Below are 20,595 nucleotides of genomic sequence, written 5' to 3' on the forward strand. Positions count from 1 at the left end.
TGGACCACATTAGGTGAAAATGTTTTTTTTTTAAAAACTGGTTGCAGGTATCCTTTCCAGTTTTTTGTTTATTCAAGAGGTTTAAATATATCATGGGCATGTGGGTCATGGATGTATTTATTTTATGTAATAAATATTCACATTCACTACATGTGTACCTGTGATATTACCAGCCTCCCAGTTCCTCTCATGAATTTTATTTTGCACATTTGAGTCTACATTTTTTGTTTTTGTACTCCCTTTGGAAATAAATGCAGCAGTGCTTTTGCTGAAGGTTTCATCTCTTTACATTTTGTATCCATGATCATCTGCAGCCATGTGTTCTTGATTGTGCCCAAGCCAATCAAAATCCGTAAGACATTTCTGTCAGCCAATGAAATTAATCATTTTATGCCTCTTCGGCAGTGAATGTGCACTACTCACTGAGCTTAGGATTTGCTTAGCTCAGTCTGTCAGAAATCAAGCATAGTGATTACATCTGCATATTCTTTGGTAATTTTTTGGGTGCCATGAAGAGTGTTTTCTTGTGCCAAAAATATGGGCCATTGGAACGCTGGCCAAGCCCAAAATGAATCCTTTATGCAGGACATTTTATCATATACTTGTAATACAAGAAGAAAATAACAATATTTTTTTCTCATTCTGGCTACAACATAAAAATGTACATTGCTGTTGCCTTGAGCATTAGAGCCCCTATTTACATGAATATTCTATTTAGGTAGAAGTGACATGTCAGTTCTCTCGGCAGTATATCACCTTTAAATACCAATGCTAATTTAATATGAAGGACGTTGTATATTTGCTTGTAGACATGACATGAATAGCTCAAAAAATAGATTTAGAGCAAAAGTAACACTAATAGCATATGAAGGGCAATGTTTGCATGCAGATTGAAGCCAAGCTTACAGTGCAGTTAATGGATTTTTTCAGTAAACTATTTTCATTTTCTTGCGTGAATTTAGATTTTCAATTTTCTTGTGTTGGATACAGTTTTCTACAGCTATCTGGGTGGAATTTAAGAGCTCCCTCACAATTTAAGGTTGTCCTATCTTTTACATGTCTATCATTTACTTTGAACGTAGTGCTTGTGTACTCAAACACAGTACTTACGAACATTTGGGTCTACCTTTTAAGTAAAATCACTAAAGCAATTTCATGCTAGTATTACAATCTGATTAAAATTGGATCTCCACTGTTCTCCATGCGTGAAGATCTGACAGAGACCACTTAAGGGTCATGTTCTGGTGACCTTTGAATTAGCCAATTTTGAAATAAAATCAGATCAATCGACACATTTTAATGTTCTTCAGCCATACTGCTCAGTCTCACAAACATGAATTTATAGGGTTTCATCTGATTGGCTGATAAAATTGGCTATAATGGTAAATAACTTAGGTCACCAGAACATGACTCCCGAGCAGTCACTGTCAGATCTTCACTTCAGACAGCGGAGATCTGATTTTAATCAGATAGGCTATTATTAGTATGACATGCTAAAATAATTGTTAAATTGTGTTCACATGTTCAATGCAGGAATTTCTACAGCTAAGCATTTGTATGTGTGTGTTTTGGATTTTTAACGTAGCTTTTCAGTCGTATCACTCCGACATCTGCAATGTGACAGTTTATAGCTATGTCTAGCACTGTGGCATCATGCTGCAGACATGTAGCATGATGTCCCACCCAGTCACATTATCCTGACACCAGTCCTAACACTAACCTCTTAATGCTGAGTGCCAAGCAAGACAGTTGCTAGTACCATTTTTATGTCTTTGATATGACTCGACCGGGCTTTGAAACCTGTGACCTTCCAGATCCGAGGTGGACACTCTAACCACTAGGTCACTGGAGTGGATAGATAAGAATTTAAATAACTAGTCTAGGTTGGATATTGCCAGAATATTATACTGAGATACATTGTGATTATTTTATAGGACAGTGTATTATGAAACATATTGCACTAAAGACACAGTGATCACATTCAAGAAGGCTCTCAAAACTCACTTATTTCGATTGCAAGAACAAACTTAGAAACCTAATAATGTTTCCTACCTGAAATATACTCAGCATGTTTTTTATTTTTTAATGTTTTTCTAATTTCATGGTGTTTGTTTTTGTAATAATATTATTATGTTTTTTTTATCTTGTAGGTGTTGTCTAATGTTGTAAATCACTTAGAACTTCTAAAGATTAGGTGCTATACAAAGTCCTCATCATTATTATTATTATTATTATTATTATTATTATTATTATTATTATGTTGGGAAAATCAGAAGAAAATGCAAAATTCTAGTAGTAGTAAAGAGTAAACAAGAAGTCAGAGTTTCATATAACTTTGAATTTTGTAAAAAAATCTTTTCAAGTAAGTAGTGATTGGGAAACACTTTTATATGTGGAGGTGTCTTGAGCTACACGAGACCAACCCCAGTTTCATTTGTATCACCTCACCTGGGCCACAATGGCAGCTATGATGTTATTCTGTCAGCTAACATACGAACTTCACCTCCACATCACATACCCAATGAGTGCACGTTTGTTCATATTTTTTCCCCCGTGCTTGGAGAATTTTGGCTATAAATTTTGCCACATGAGTGTTGTTGCCTTTTTAGTTGGGCTTAGTATCCAATATTTTGAATAATTTTCCCATCCAGCAGTCTTGATATAAAGTGTGTTTTCAGTTGTTTTCTCCAGAAACATCTTTCAGAAATGGGTGGGGGGGAGGACAGACTGTCATTGAAAAAAATAAAAGTCTTCTTTGGGCTATGGAATACATTTATGTGTATAGCTGCCCAGTTCAGGTTCTTCTCTTTGTAGCCTGCAGGGCAACCATCTCCCTTTGAAGTGCCAGTGTAGTCAGACACTGTAATTGATATATAGGGCAGGTCATCTGGCTCATATCATGGAAATGATTCATGAGATCTTGTTTCAGATAGGTCAAAAGGTACTGGTTCAACACAGATTCTCTGTATCTTGCCTGATTAAGCTGACCATCAGTTGTCAGTGGTCAACTCATTTGAAGCTTCTGCATGTAATCAAATTACCTGTCAGGCCAGCAGGGTCATAATAAGAAAACATTCTGCATTCTTGAGGCTCTAGAAATATTGAGTCTTGGATCCCAAGGGCAGGGTCACTGTGACCCTCACCCAACAAACTTGAATGATACAATTTAAAGGGACAAAGGAAATTATAATACATAAAGCATTAGTAGTGTTAAAAATGAGGCAATCTTTGCCGCCTTAACTTTGTCGTCTGCACTTTACTGTATGTTCCTTAAGCACTTCAATTATTGGAATAAACATTTTATCAAGTGCTCGCGTAACTCATGAAAATGTTAAGATGTTTGGATATCTGGTTAACTGGAAATAAGCAGAACCATGGAATTTTGTGTTCTGTTGATGTTCACTCATTACTAATAACATTTATTATAATACATACCCATCTTTGTTTAATTTCTTGTCTTGTCAAATTAACAAGTCATTATCTAAATGATGGATTGTGTATCTGCTTAATTTTGTCTCATTTGTCATAATTCAGTCTGAAAATAGGTGAGATTTTAACCTCAATAAATATATTACACTGGCAGCTGTCAAAGGCTTTACATTTTAGCAGTTTATAGTGATGTCTAGCACTGGGTATTTGAGCCACAAACATGTAGCATCAAGTCCCACCCAGTCACATAGTGATATCTAGCACTGGGGATTTGTGCCACAAACATGTAGCATCATGTCCCACCCAGTCACATTATCCTGACACAAGGCCTACCAGTCCTAACACTAACCTCTTAACACATTAACCCTTGGAGCTTTTTGTCATTTTTGCCTGAAAATCGAGTAGGAAACACATTTTGAAAGCTATTTATGTATAGACTCGAAAACACCAAATCCCCGGTCATCTTTCAATAACATACTGCCTAGTTGTGTTAGAAACATCGTTTTTCATTGGCTATTTGACTTGGGCATGAGCAGAAGGGTAAAAGTTGGACTTCTTTATTTTTATTTTATTTTTGCTAAACGGAGCCATTATTTTTGTATGGAGACCACTCTTTATTCCAAATGCCCATCTTATCCTACTTTTTGCAAAGGCTGATCTGTCTGTTTGCATGTTTGCAGTTCATGCCGGTTTGCCTTGGATCTGAGACCAAAAAGTCTAAAATCTGGACACAAAATCGGATTCCGACCATGGGCGAATTTTGGGTTTAAAAAAAAGGGGGTTTTTCTATCTGTATTTAGTAGTGCAACTAGATATTCCAGATTATTTGGTATCATTGTAGAGCTACATCTGTCTACCTTTCTATAATACCACCCACTTTAGTGTGTCATGCATGACCATGACGCTACAGAGCTTGGCAGTAGGCTACTACCTCCTGCCCCGTAAAGACGTCGCTAGGGGTCAATGTGTTGATGCTGAGAGCCAAGCTAGGCAGCTAGCTGCTTGTACCATTTTTATATCTTTGGTATTGCTCTGCCCGTGTTCAAACCCGCAACCTCCCGCATCCAAGGCAGACACTTATACCGCTTAGGCCACCGGAGCAGTCTTAATGGAGTTGTAAGAATCCAGTGGGAGCCATTTGACTTTACCACTAGGTAGGGAATAAAGCATCATCATGGAAAAAATGCACTACGTACAAAGAAAACATTTGTGTGAAAGAAATTTTAGGAAGGCTTTTGTTCAAGTGCCAATAGATGCAATCTTGATCTGTCCAGAAAACTCCATTTTGCTTGGGGGGGGGGGGGTCACTATCTCCATCCCACACACACTCATGCACCCCAGCAGGGCCTTCCATTATTCCGTTATATTTAAAGCTGGGAGGTTGAGTTGCCAAAGTAGGCAAGGGGAGGGAGGAAGCGACATCCACCAGCAGGGATACAGTTTTTTTTTAAAAAAGTAGCTGGGTGTAAAGTAAAAGTAGCTATGTATATTACACAGATACCGGCTGTTGAAGAAACCCCTGCCCCACGTACTCTGTTGCCCTAAGACTACCATTGGGGGACTTTTTTTAACAACATATATATTATTGTGATTATTATATATAATGTACTAAGTTCTTCTAAGTACTGCGCTAAACCAGCTCATTTAGATGCAGAAATCAAATTCGTGATTTTATTTCAGCAGTGAGAAATGGGGATGGTCGGTTAACTGGAAACACATTTTTTCGGGTTTGAAAGGTTGATTTCTCTTAAATATGTGGGCCAGTTGTGCTCAAATTTTGCAGCCATAATAAAAATGAATACAGATTGTTCCTTAAGATGAGTAATGTTTAAAATGTTTTATCGTTTATTTTATTTGTTAATACACTGATTACTCTATGTATTCATTTAAAAGTCAAGTCCAGCTGCAAACAGTAGCCATGTAGACCCTGATCTACTGTCACATAATGTGCCATCAGATCAGGGTCTGTGTTGTTTGTTATACTTAATACTCCTAACAAACTGTATAGACCCAGATCTTTGTGAATGTTTGTGATGGCAGATCTAGGTCTGTGCAGTTGGACTTGTGAGTATATTCTATATATATACTCAACAATGAGTCCTACTGCAAACTGCACACAGATCTGCTGCCGCATAATGCGCCAGCAGATCTGGGTCTGTGCAGTTTGTTAGGCATAATAAGTAGAAGAAACAAGATAGACATTGATCTGCATGCACTTTATGGATCAGGGTCTATGTTGTCGTTTGACTTAACGTATAAGTGAGTATATATGGTACTGTATGGTACTTAAGTTTGATAAAGATGATGGTATGGCGCTAGGTGGTACTGCTGACTTTATCCAATAAATAATTATTAATTTTGTTCTTTTCAGATGGCGGCATTTTATTGGGTGCATCCAATTTGACTGGACGATATTGGTATGGGTCCCTCTGGTACTATGCGACCCCCGAAGTTGCACCAGATGTTGAGAAGTGTACAGCTGGAGTGCAGTTAGAAGCAGGCCTCAGTGATGCCAAATGGGTTGATACAAATAAGGCTCTTGTGGGATTAGACACTGGTGAGGATAACCTTATAATTTTCAATACATATCTATAGTTTTATTATTACATCATTGTCTGCATTCAGCCAATCAGAAACCTGATATTTTTGTTTTGGAGGGCGCAACATATTGCTGCCTTTATAACTGCCTTGTGTAGCATGATCCCAAGTCACATGAATATTTAAAGAATTGCAAATAAATAAAGCTAACAGATTTGTGTCTCTTTATTCCTGGCATTATAATGGACATTTAGCCACTTAAAGTATGTCCAACTCACTTCTGAGAGGAAACTGCAATTTTTGCTGCTGGGGTTCCTAGTTTTACTAAAATAGAAGTAATTGACTTCTGGTTTTAAAATTGTAGTGATTCTCTCTCTCTCTCTCTCTCTTTTACACACACACATTTCACACAGCTTACTCTAAAAACTTGAAGTGAGACACTTTAATATCATTTATGGGCACTATACAATTCAGATGTGGAAGGACCTTATACAACTCAAATGTGAGAATCCCAAGGACTCCATAAAATATTACACTAACGGAAGCTCTTAAAAGTAAAAAAAGAATGGCTACCTACCTACCCTAATTTTAAAACCAATGAAATAGCAAACACACATTGCCTGAGGGGATGGGGCAAAGAACTGGGTTTCACAAATAGCGTTTGTTCCAGATTAAGTTCTGTGACCAAACTTTGCGAATTGTTGGCACTTGGGCTACTGATTCTCAAGTATGAAGGTCAGAGTTTGTGTCGAAGGCCAAAGGTTGAGGTCAGTAAGATTGGTTAGAAATCTCCAGAGTCAGACATGGCTTACCATTGATTCTAGATTTTAAACTGCATGCATTTTGTTGTAAATAATCAGTAGAACAAATAACATAGACCTTGATCTGCAGACACATTATGTGACAGCAGATCAGGATCTTTGTTCTTCGCAGTTTGACTCAACTTGTAAGCAAGTAAATATGGTACATAGGGAACCATTAAACATGGCATGTGTATATAATGAACTGATCATGTTGCTCTGGTTTTTTACTGTACTCATTTTCTGGAGAAAAAAAAGTAGAATCTCACTAAATGGCAATGTCATTGTGAAGAGAAAAAAAGGAAAAAATGTAATTGAAATGCGTATGTTTATTTCCAGGAAACTGTTCTCCGGATTATATGCTGTACTTGTTTCATTATGTTGACTAAATGTGTTATAATCTTTCTGCAAGAACCCAAATGTGCGATTATAATGAATGTCATTGAAAAAGAGAGTTGACTAGGTGTCAGCATTATATTCATTAATTGAAACTACTGTAGTTTGAGGAAATGCATCAACACTGAAGAAGTACTTTTTCAGATAATAACAACAAATGTTAATATTTTCAGGAGTAATTTTGTGAAAGATACATTACAGTAAATTTAGTATCATTTTATCTAAACAATTGATGTTGGACTGCTCACTTTTCAGTTAAGGAGGTCCCATTGTTGCAGTAGTTAGAAATATTATTGGCTACCATGGCCTGAATCCAGGTGGTTCTCCAAGTGAAGACCCAAATCCCTCTGGTGATATATCAAGCATTGGATGTAATAATGGCCTCCCTGGCCCAAATCCTAGTGGTGCTCCAGGCACAGGACCGAATCCCTCTGTTGGCACACCCATCATTGAAAATAATGGCCCCTCAGGCCAGATTTGTGGCAGTGTTTGAGGTATAGAACTTTGTCCGTCCAGTGACATGTCAAACATTGGCATATTAGCTCTAGACCTTCGCAAAAACCGGAGAAACTCGGATCTTGCAGAAGAAGAATCCATTGCCATATTGTTACGTATATCCATTTCCATTGCTTCGGATCCCGTGGATGATCCAGAAAGGAAAGGAGAGGGTAGTTGCATCCCTTGATCAAGACTGCTACCAAGTCTGGAAGATCCCATCATGGAATCACCTCCAATATCCTGGCCAGGCAATACAGTAAAGATGGTCCCTAGTGCAGAAATGCCATTTCTGACTGGATCGAGATCCATCATGTTCAAGGAAGTTGATCTAGATGGATCATTTGCAGTCGGTGTCCCTGCAAGCGTCAGTGCTATGTTTCCCTGATCAGTTAAAGCAGGACTAGCCATAGATCTTCTTTGTTGAATAGCAGAGATTGGTTGTGTTCCTAGTAATGCAAATGGAAAACCTGCAGCATGTGTTCTTGGAGACTGATTCATTATTAGTTGATTTGGAAGTGATCTTGCTTGTTGTGAACGTGTTCCTGTCAATTGTTGCCCAAGCAGTCCTACCACTTGCCCATTAGGATTTCTAATCATTTGCGGAATAGGAGTCCTAAATATCTGTTGTCCAGATGTCCTTGTTATAGGTCTTCGAAAGCGTCGTGGGATCTGTTGTGCAGGAGACCTTGCCATTTGGAAGCTAAATGGCCAGGAAGGCCATTGATTAGATGTGCCAGTTGCAAGTGCTTGTAATTGTTGCCTATTTGTGGAAGACCCCAGAATCTGTTGTCCAGGTGTTTGCACTCTGTGTTGTGCTGGAATCCTTGCAATTAGTTGCCCAGGCCTTCCCACCATTTGCCCTGGAGTTATAGGCATTTGTCCAGTAGGTGTCCCAAGAGCTTGTCTATTTGTCCACGCTAAGGGATGTTCACTTTGTGTCAAAAATAGGCCTGTGTTTGGTTGACCTTGAGTACCTACCATTTGTTGAGGTGCACTCACTGCCTGCTGTTGAGACATACCTTGTCCAAGAAATCTGGATGTTTGCATCGTATGTTGTGGAACGTTCCTTCTGAACTGCTCAGGGGTCCCAAGGATCCGTTGATCTGGTATTCCGATACTTTGACCATTATTTGTCAGCATTTGCGGTGTAGCTGTCCTTACATTGTTTGCACTAGTGATTGTCTGTTCTTGTGTAGGTGACTGAAATATGCGTTGAAGCAATTGTTGTCTGCGAGACTGCTGTTCTGCTGATGGACGTGCCATCACCTCCGTTGGTGGCCTGTTCATTGTCTGTCTTCGGAGCCGCACCAACTGCTGCATATGTTCAGGATGTCCACGTGTCTGTTGTTTGAGTGGATCTACCAAATTTTGTAATGGTGTTTCAGGTGTTTGTTCAGATGTTACCCCTGTCTGGTGCCAAGATGTTCTTAGTGTCTGATCAGGTGTTCCAATCATTTGTTCTCTAAATGTTTCATTGCTTGTTTCTGTTGCCCATTTTACTTGTAATCCAGATGGAATCAAATTCTGTGAATGTGTAGCTAGATTTGTTTGTTCTTTGCCATTCTTGAAGAATCCTTCCAGTGTTTTTAATTGTAATTGACCATTCTGTCTAGGTTTTCCATTTTTGGTTAGAAGTTTAATTTGACTGGATAGTTCTGCATTCAAGGCATTGTAAAAAATATCCGGTATTTTCCCAGTAAGGATGGCAGAATCATGGTAATTTTGAATCCTCAGATCAAGCTGTCCTCTTGCTAAACAGGTCAAGATCAGTAAAGAAAAAAGTAGCTCCAAGTTCATTTTGCTTTTTTCTTAGTCCTTGATTATTACACAAGTTGGGAATTCATGGTTTCAGTCTGTTTCTTGGTTATGATCTAGTCTGCAAATTGAATGATAATGCTTAACAGTCTCAAATTCCATGTAAACTGTGTGAGGAACTGTGAAAGATTTACTGTCATTAGCCAGACTTTTTATTCTTTAGGTACAAAGTAACTTTGACAGCTGTCAAAGGTATCAGGTACATCAATAACATCTAGAGGCGTGTAGGTGTATCACCCTGTGCTCTAGGTTTGAATGATAAATGTGATACCTTATTCAACATAATACACATACACATGCCTTTATAAGTGCTTACACCTGTCTTTGGTGGTCAGAACTTACATAGAAGATCCCATGTGAGTGCACATTTCAACCCTGGTGGGAGGAAATTGGCTGCTAAAATTGGAGTGTAGAAGATGCAGTTTTCATGGAATGTACTACCAGGCATGCCTAGTACTTCTTACAATGTATGTCTTAACTTAGAGGTTTCAGTCAATCACAGAATTGACTCTTACATGGGGTTTGGGGTGGAGGGGGTGAGTGAGGCAACATTAGGAATGAGAATGCACCTCAAAAGTGAAGAGTTTATAGAGGGAGCAAACTTTTGTAATATTTTCAAAATGTGACTTGAACATAGTTTTTTGTACAGCATAGATGTGCATTTATTATAGATGATGCTCTGCGGTTTCATATTTTGCACAGGGTTCAAAATTATCAGAAAAAGAATTTCCCAGGGTTTCTTCGCTAGTTATGGTGGCACTCTACAGTTTTGCATTTTGCATAGGGTTAGGATTTTAAAGAAAAAGAATTTGCCCGGCTTTCCTCACTGGTTATACTGGCTATTTAAAAAAGACCTTGTATATCTTAGGTATAATTCAAAGAACCTTTAAATTCCCTTTATTTTGGTTTATGATTGATGGGTGTACTATGGGTTATAGAGTATACAGCTTGGCCTTACTTCAGATGTGCACCGTTCAAAAAAGTGCTAGCTCTACTTGGTCATTTTCACTTTCTGAACTTATGAGGTAAATTGTATAAAAAAGAGCTGATAACTTTTTTTACATTTTATATATTTGGTAATTCATTCATTGCACTTTCAGAAGCTGGTATTGTCTAGTCTGACAAAATTCATTTTCCCTATTTTAATAGCTGCTATGTATAGTGTATTTTAGACTAATTCAGGCTGATTTTTTAACACAAGGGAGCAGCCATTTTAGTTAGCAGTGTGCTTAAATCATGTAAAATTTCAACAACAAGTACAATATCCAAAGAAATATCATCCAAATTACATTAATGTAACACAGAGATATGCCAACATTCTCTCCATTGTTCATGTTTTAAATGCGGACTACTTCACCTTACAGACATCACTCTCTCAAAAGTACATATTAACTGGTGAGTGCCCCCTTTACTGGTTGTTTGTAAAAGACCTTGTATATCTTAGGTATTGTTCAAAGAACCTTTAATTCCCTTTTATTTTGGTGTATGATTGATGGGTGTACTATGGGTTATAGAGTATACAGCATGGCCTTACTCACATGTGCACCTTGCAAAAACGTGCTAGCTCTACTTGGTCATTTTCACTTCCTGAACATCAGAGCTAAATTGTACAAAAAGAAGCCGACAACTTTTTTTACATTTTATATATTTGGTCATTCATTCATTGCACTTTCAGAAGCTGGTATTGTCTACTCTGGCAAAATTCATCCCTGCTAAGGATAGTATACTTTAAACTAATTCAGGCTGATGTTTTTTAGCACAAGGGAGTAGTCATTTTAGTTAGCAGTGTGCTTAGATCATGTACAATTTCCAAATCAACAATATCCAAAGAAATGACAGTCACATTACATGAAAGTAGCATAGATGTAAGCCAACATTATATCTACTGTACATGTTTTAAATGCAAACAACTTCACCTTACATACATGACTCTCCCAAAAGTACGTTATAATTGGTGAGTGCCCCCATAACGAGTTAAACTTTAAAAATATACCCAGGCATTTCTTAAAGATTTAAGCACACATTGCAAGTATTATGACAAATAAGGTATTATTGTCATGCACCAATGCACAGTTGAAAAGAAACAAAGACAGTTAATGAACTGTAACAAATTCTTGTGATTTGTTTGGCTTTTTTTGTAGTGTTATAAAAATACATATACAAACATTCAAGCATGTTATCAGAGATCAAACAACCTTGAATGATTAGGTTGAAAACTGTACAGCACAAGTAAAGTTTCATTTTTGTCTCAGCTTGTTGCTTGTAATTTTTGTATCAATTTAATAAATTGTCATTTTGTTTGCTTTAAAAGAGAGCATGATTTGTAAAGGGATATAAGTATTGTTTTCAGTTTAATATTCGCACATGCCTTAATAAGCACACGTTTTTCTTGCTGATCAAAATTAATAAAATATATCCAGTACTGAACTCCTGTTCATGGATCTCAGCAGGCCTAGAGAAGTTAGAGTGAAGAGGCTTCTTAAACATACCTAGAGTTTTGTTGTTGTTGTGGGGTTTAACACCATTTTTCAGCACACTCGGGGCCGCTACCTAGAGTGTAATTGTTGTCTTGGAATTTACCACCACGTTTGCATTGTGGCCCATTTCTACATACCTTTGTTGGTCAAATCAGTCTGAAAATGTTATTGCATTGGTATGCATTTGTAATAACGATGTGATCACATTGAAAAAATATTTACATACCATTGTAATGATATTTAAAACTGCATATTTATTTTTTGGTTGCAAGGTTATATTTTATAATTGCTTTGATATTTATTGTTTAAAAATAGATTACTGTTAGGCAACAAAAAAACTTGTTTCCGGTTGGCCAGCCATTTCTATTTCTCAATGCTGATCCTAGCATTTTTTCACCCATGGTAGAAAACAATCACACTTCACATTAAATATATATAATGATTTTTAAAAAAATAAACCAATTTTAAAACGTGCAATAGGAAACACATTTGTGGCAGGAAGAGGCCTTATAAAGATGTATTGTTCTAAGCATAATTTTTTTATTATAATGGTAGTTTTTGTCATTGGAATGCAATAATTACCAATACAATGACAAACCGACAACAAAAGACCTTTACATTGGTTTTGAATATTGTTGCAATGACATATGAACACTTCCATTGGATATAACTGCCACTGCAATGACTGCAATACTAAAACCACTGTGTAGTGGTTACTTTTATCATTGGAATGGCAAACCTTTCAGATGCAGAAACAGAAACTGATGTTCCAAGGATAATTGAATACCATTACAATGATAATTGAATACCATTGCTGTGATGTTTGGATACCATTGTAATGGTACCAGTAGTTTTTGCCCTCTTGATACACCATATAGTTATCAGGTACCGTACATACTTGCTTGTAAGTCTCATCAAGCTGCCAACAACGCAGATCCTGATCTGTTGTAGCATAATGCACCTGCAGATCAGGGTATGTTTTGTTTGTTCTACAGATTACTCCTAACAAACTGCACACTCAGATCTGCCAGTGCATTATGCGATGGTAAATATGGGTCTGTGCAGTTGTACCCATCTTATAAGCAAGCTTCACTGTATCATGTAAAGTCTAATATTAATTAAGGACATGTCTAATAATGACTCGTATCATGTAAAGTCTAGTATTAATTAAGGACATGTCTAATAATGACTCGTATCATGTAAAGTCTAATATTAATTAAGGACATGTCTAATAATGACTCATCTCAATCTGTATTAATATCTTGGCACTCTAGGGTTAGGTTCTCACTAAAATTTCTAAATGATCTTTTTATCAAGTGCAGTGTTTTGTGCTTGATTTCAGTTGTATTTTTATTTTATTTTTGGATTGGCAGACATGTACTTGTTTTGATGTTGCTGCCTTGAACCTAATTGACTGTTGTGACTGACAGGAGGATGCAGTAATCTTTCAAATGCTGTTAGATCAATAAGGAAACAATTGTTAGTGCAGTCATGTGGATTATTTACCATATATATATATATATATATATATATATATATATATATATATATATATATATATATATATGTATGTATGTGTGTGTGTGTGTGTGTGTCTAATTTGGATTTTCAATGTAGCTTTTAAAAAAGTTCAGTCATATCTCTATGATGTATGCAGTGTAGCAGTTTATAGTGATGTCTATCATTGAGGCATCATGCTGCAGACATGTAGCATCATGTCCCACCCAGTAACATTATCCTGACACCAGGCTGACCAGTCTGAACACTAACCTCTTATTGTTGAGCACAAAGCGAGACAGCTGCTATTACTATTTTTATAAGTCTTTTATATGACTTGGCCATGGTTCGAACTTGCAGCCTCCTGCATCTGAGGCAGATACTCTAACCACTTAGGTCACTGAAATATAATGTACAAAACATTTGAGTGCTATACTGCCCATAAGCATTAACAGTACTGTATATGTGTTAGGAGTAATCAGTTGAAAGAAACAACATAGACCCTGATCTGTATGTGCATGATGCTATGACCAATCAGGAGCTTTGTTGTTTTGCAGTTTGACTAGACTTATAAGTGAGTATATAGGGTACATTGTGTGCCCTTGAAGCATGCATGGAAAACACCATTGATTGTTGTTGTTTTAGGGTTTAATGCCATTTTTCAGCACACGATAGGCTATACATGGCGGCCAGTATTAATGGTGGAGGAAGAACCTGGGAAAACCCCGGAAAGAACCACTGACTTACGAAAAGCTACTGGCAAGCTTTCTCACATACCCACATTAGCCAAATCCGAGACTCGAACCCACGCAGACAGAGGTGAGAAGGCACTGATCCGTAACGGAGAGCGCTTTAGACCACTGCCACTCGGGACCCCAAAAACACCATTGAAACATTTGATATATCTCAAATCATTCTAGTTGATTTATCTCAAAGTCTACATAAAAATGTGTTAATTCATAGTAGGATTGCAGTGATGGCTAAAATTAAAAAGGTTTGGGTTAAGAATGAACCTAACATGATCACGTACATTTTGTAAGACATGAGGTCTGTTGCCCTAATTTTCGCTTACATAATTTGCCAACCCACAATTTGGAATGCATATAGTAAGGTCGTCAGAGTCTGGAAATTTCATTTGTTAATTTTTTTTATATAACACATCATTAATTTTTTGATATAATACATCAGTCCTATGTGGTTTGCGAATAATGTCAATTATATCATGTTTTCAGAAATAAAATTTAGTGACATTTTGTACACCATATTGATTAAACTTTGTTTATCATGTAAGTGTGATAATGTCTGTCACACAAATACTTAATTTTGGTATTCATCTTATATACTGGATATTATATATTTGGTAAATTGTTGGTAAGAGTGACGTGCACTTATAATGGCACAGGAAGTAGATACTTTAAATAGAAGCTGTTTGCCATGTGTTTTCACTTGTAAGTGGAGTCCAACTGCAAACAACATAAAAACTGATCTGCCATTGCATTATGCACCAGCAGATCAAGGTCTGTGTTTGTTTTACTGATTATTCCAAACAGACTAAGAGTCTAATATTTTCAGGTGCATTATTCAGTGGCAAATCTTGGTCTGCCGGTATGCAGTTAGACTTGACTTACCAGCAAATATATATGGTAGATTAAGTTGTTGTGTGTGTGTACTTGAACTAACATGCTTCGTTGTTTTTTTAAAAATTGTTTTATTTTGGGGAAAATAATGTAATAATTAAATCTTAGTTATCAGTCAGAAAAATGTGAGTCAAATTTTGAAATGTAAGTTATTCAACATGATGAATATGCCACAGCAGGGGGAAATAAGCAGTGACAGTTATATGTCAGTTTGATCTGTGATTTTATATGAATAAATACAGAATGTAAGAAAATGCAGAAATAAATATCTGATATGTTACTTAGCTTGAGCTGCTGAAAAGTATTCAGAATTTTGTGGTGAAGCAGTCAGTTAATTCAGGTCATATGGTAGAATCCATTGTCATATTGTGCTTACTGGTTTAATGCATGGTTGAGCTTTGATTGTAAATATAGGCAATAACTAGCTTTTGATTTTTTTTTGTATAGACTTGAGGCATTATCTCATCCTACAAAGTACTTCTTGGTGAAACTTCTATAATCAAACCAAAACCAGACCAAAAAAAAAAATCTCTAAAAGAAATTTTCAGTACTCGTGCTGTTCTGTATGATAATATTCCAGAGGGAATTAAACATGTACAAAGTGGACAATCCGTTTATGAAAATATGATTGCTTGGAGGAAATATAATTGTTATTTATTAAGTGTCCACCACTTCCTGCAGATGTTTTCATGTGAATTTGTACATTAATTTTCACATGTTTTTCTTTGGATATTGTTGTATTTTCAATTCAGATGTTAACCTCTTAAAATAAATACATTATTATTATTATTATTATTATTATTATTATGTTTAAAAGATATTAAAAGTTTAAATATTAATTTATTTTTAACAAATTTCACATTAAGAAATCAGGAATTGACATATTTATGCCTTCGTTTGTCTGGTTCCAGTCTAGTTTGATTTTGTATGATTCCACATGAAAACTGCATCACTCCTATCAGGTTATATAGACATGGACCCCCTCTCATTTTAGTTGAGTTTATCAGCAGTATTCACTGGTCTGTGACCTTGGACTTTAAGAATTATTTTCCTTTCATTCACACTGTTGTGAGGAAATGTATTATATCTGTTCACAGTTACTCTAAATTTATCATTATGCCTATTTTCAATAGCTAGAATAAATATATTTTGAACTAGCTCTTGTGGCATGTAAAGAGACTGAATAAACGTGCTTTTACTTCCTTGGCTATTAAGGACACGAAGAAAGAACCTGATTAAAACAAGTGACTTGTGTATACAGATGTGACTATATTGCAGGTGGACTGGCCATGTGGGAACTCACAGATAACTACCACACATTTATCCAGCTTCATGCAGCCACAGAACATGATGACACCGTGACCTCAGTTTGCATGTGTGCAGGGTTGGCCACAGGTCACAGAGCAGTGTCATCCAGTGCAGACAGGGGGTAAGTCTCTTGAGTTTTTGTTTGAGGTCATACACTGTATTCTGGAGTTCAAGCAAGTCTTAAATTATTTTTTTTATCATCTCCAATCTGGGTTTTTTTCCAATTTTTTAAAACGGTCTGTTCGGTCCCTTGTAACTTATTCATTCCATATATTAGTTAGCCCACGACTCTCATAAAGAGTATTCTGATTGGTCAAAAGTTTCAACTCATCCAATGAATCATCGTGTAATGGAAACTGATGGCAATGGAAAGAAGAAGCTTGTTTGCAAAACATGGCATCCCAAGTTGTTGAGAGAGACCATGACACGAGAAGTTTAGATAAAGGTTTAAAAAAACATATGGAAATGGGAATGGCTGGAGCAAAAAGTCGATGGAAATTTTGTTGGTCAGTTTATAAGAAAACTGAATGCTAGAGGACTGGCATTTTGTGACCTCTGCTCTACGTTAATCGCGGTTGGAAGAGTTAGAAATAGCACCTACAAAAGAAGCTGCATACGAAAAAATTGAAGCTCAGAAGGCATCTGGAAAAAGTGCAATTGATTACTATAACAAGAAAGATTTCTTGCATGAGATAACATGTAGCTCTCTGTCAGAATATGTGCACTGCATGTTACCAATACCAGCACCAGCTTGAAAGGAAAAACAGCTCAATAATTGAAGATTTCCATCGCACTTTGCATTCCATGTTCTATGACTTTATGCCTGTTTGTGATGTTGTTTTTTGTTTTTTTTTTGTGCTTTATGGCACATCAACATAAATAGGTTATTTTGTGCTGAGGGAATTTGGGGTAATGTGCCTTGCCCAAAAACACGCGGTAGCTGACCCAGACTGGTCCATTGGTGGGATTTGAACATGGACCCTTTTGGTTGTGAATTCCAGCACACTCACCACTGAGCTACCCAGGTTCTCCTGTTTGAGATAAATGGATGAAACTTGGTATACTTGTATATCATCATGATAAGGTGTGCTTGCTGAAAATGCATTAGTCCTCATGTCCAGACCAGGTAAATATTTGCTGTGTCATCAACAAAAAATTACTATATACTTGTCCCTAAGAAAAGTAGATACAAATTCACACCTTGAAAATGAATGTGATTTTTTTTACTTGTGACAGTCACTGAAGGACAGCATCTAATATGCATTAATTGTCAATTACTTTGACCTATTTTGAATACTTCTTGTCAATCCTGAACATATCTCAAAGGAAGACGACAGTACCATTGATACCATAGCTATATTCATGTACATAAATTAACAGCTTTCAGGTTAATATATGATAATAATAGTTAATCTTTTCTTTTTTGTTTTTTTTATTATGATTTTGAAAGCATTGTGCATGTTTTCAGTTACATGTAAATTGTGCACATTATACATGCCTTACAGATGCATGGAAAATTTTCTGTTTTTATTTTTTATTTCTTTATTTTTTTAGGCTGGTTCCATCCCTGTCCAGAGTATCTGTCCTTAGAAAGGGGGAGGGGGACGAAACCTATAACAATATATTATATTTCTACAGGTTTGGACCCCCAGCTCTCCATCAAGTGACAGATACATTTAATTTCTTTTGTGACAAGCCCCTGTTGTGGTGAACGAGACACTGTTTGACCGGATGAATAGTAAAAAATGTGACATTTTATGTCCTCTAATTTTCCACATGTGATGTGATATACTCATTCGAAACAAAATCTTCTACCCTTTAAAATGACACCTATATAATTGGAAAGGAAAAAACATTTAACAAATTGAGAGCTAGGTGTAAAACTGTAATTTCTCGAGTTACAAGCCTTGTCTTTTGTCATCTATTTATCTAAGTGGTCATGCATTAAAAGGGTTTTAAACTCAAGTTGCAAATCCTGTCTACGCTGCTGTATATCTGTTTAAGTAGTCATGCATTAGAAGGGTATTCAATTTCATGTCTTCTGTTGGAAGATGATATTGTCATGGTTGGGACTTCTTTTAGTATTGAGTTTCTGTTGGGTACCTGTAGTTGTTTAGCAAGAGTAAAAGTGGTGCAGTGGACTTTGTGGAGGAAAAATGAGGACTGGGTCTAGCATCAAGAATGAGTACTTGGGAAAAATTTTCCCTGAGCCCTGGTGTGTTAAGGAACTAGATTAGAAATAAACAACTTCAGGGTCCAAGTCTCAACTCCGTATTTTAAGTTTTCCATTATACATTACATTCCATTCGATAGCTTCAGACCATTTAGAGAATAAGGAATGAAACTTGGTATACTTGTACATCATTATTAGAGATGTGATGTGTGGCATATTAGGGTTTCTGTTAGGGGTGATAAGATTCATAGATATATCATTGCATTGGTACTTTTTGCTGTAAGGATACACACATAGATACAAGAGATGGACGACAATACAGAACGAGACTGTATCCAAGTTTATTTTATTCTTCAGCAGTCATTAATAATTATTATTAGTTTGCCTTGTTATTCTTTACATTTAGAATTCATCTGAAACAGCATTTGCAGTGACAGGCACTAATTTATATTAGTAAAAACAAAAATGACTCGAGAATACTCACTCGCTGTCTAAATATTAACACAAAGTGACATGGTTCATAATCTGCACACACACCCCTTCTATGCTTATTATCGAATGCCAGCAGCATGTTCAGCATATTGGATACATTCCAAACATGTATTGGATATAGGATACATTCCAGAGATGTATTGCATATAGAATACATTCCAGTCATGTATTGCATATAGGATACCAAACATATATTGCCTATAGGATACATTCCAAACATGTATTGCATATAGGATACATTCCAAACATGTATTATGAAGTACTTTGCTAATCATTTAATTACTTTTATGCGTAGTGTCTACATTGAATTGTATCTTGTCTACAGTTGATTTCAAAGCTACTCTATCTGTGTGTCATATGGTGAAATATGTTACATTGAACTCTTATTGGTGGTTATTGCTTGTTCCGGTCCAGGTTAAACAATAACCACCAATCTTAAATTAATGTAGCTTATTCCCTGCATGACAAACAGGAACTATTGGCAAAACAACAAAGAAACAATAATTATCCCTTTCATCACTAAGTAACTTTGGAGTTTTAAGCCAAATGACTTGTGGATTTTGAAATAACATAACTTTTTCGATTTTAAAGATATCTGGCTGGATCAGGTGTCAAAATCAAGGTTAAAAATCAAATTTTATGACTAATTGACTAAAATGTGCATATCTATTACAACTGTTAAGATACAGGTGCACCCAGGTAACACAACAGGTAAAATACAAGTAATTATCTATTTACTTCTTAGAAAACTTAGAAAGTTCCCAAAACTTGTTCAATTGACCCTAGATGTACTCATGAATAATTCCAGTAGCAACACAAATCTTTCTTTCAGGTATACATACAGGTAGAAATTAAAATTCCATAAAATGCCTTGATTTCATCCAAGGTGAGATCAGTCCACACACCTGTATCACCTCTGGCACGTTTTGATCGTCGCATTCAAATCCGTTAGACGGACAATTTTTCCAAAAATAGAATAGAATATTTGAAAATATTCCAAAGCTCTCCTGGAGCCATCTAACACTCAGGTGGGTCCAACTCTCTCAGAAAACTGAAACAAATCTCTTTGGTTTTCCAACTTTGTCCAAACAAAATTACGTGGAGCGTACACTTCCTCCGGTTCAAAACCTTCAAAGTCCTCTTCATCATCATCACCATCACCCACAAGCGCATTCCATTGCCTCTCCAGACGCCTTCTCTCATTTTCATCCAACTTTACTAGGTCAAAATTGGTAAAATCTCTGACAATTCAAAATCTAACACTTCACTCATTTTCTTTGAACTCGTTAAAAGTGCATACTTTGTTTGTTATTTCTAGTTGTATAGAAGCTAAACTCCCAAGATAATCCAAAATTTATATAGTCGGATACTATAATGTTAGAGAAGAACACTGCCCCAGACCGGAAAACCGGTCCATAATGAAGAAAAGGTTAATATATAAAGTGCTTAAAAAGAGATGCTATCAGGTGTCAATTGAGTGAATCATGCAAAATTTGCACGAATTTACACATTTGGAGAATAGTGATGCCCAAGAA

At 36.4% G+C, this 20,595-nt stretch overlaps 1 protein-coding gene across 1 annotated transcript in view; it reads left to right on the forward strand.

The window, feature by feature from the left end:
• The window catches only part of LOC149786793 (methylosome protein WDR77-like), a 71,232-nt gene that overhangs the window by 27,560 nt on the left and 23,077 nt on the right, over positions 1–20,595 (forward strand). Inside the window, exons 2-3 of the mRNA XM_089977295.1 lie at positions 5,801–5,986; positions 16,366–16,516. Of these exons, the coding sequence (XP_089833421.1) occupies positions 5,801–5,986; positions 16,366–16,516 (337 nt within the window). The remainder of the gene's footprint in view (positions 1–5,800; positions 5,987–16,365; positions 16,517–20,595) is intronic.

Source organism: Sinohyriopsis cumingii, chromosome 12 (assembly GCF_028554795.1).
Source record: "Sinohyriopsis cumingii isolate HCF-2022 chromosome 12, ASM2855479v2, whole genome shotgun sequence".
Lineage (NCBI taxonomy): Eukaryota > Metazoa > Mollusca > Bivalvia > Unionida > Unionidae > Sinohyriopsis > Sinohyriopsis cumingii.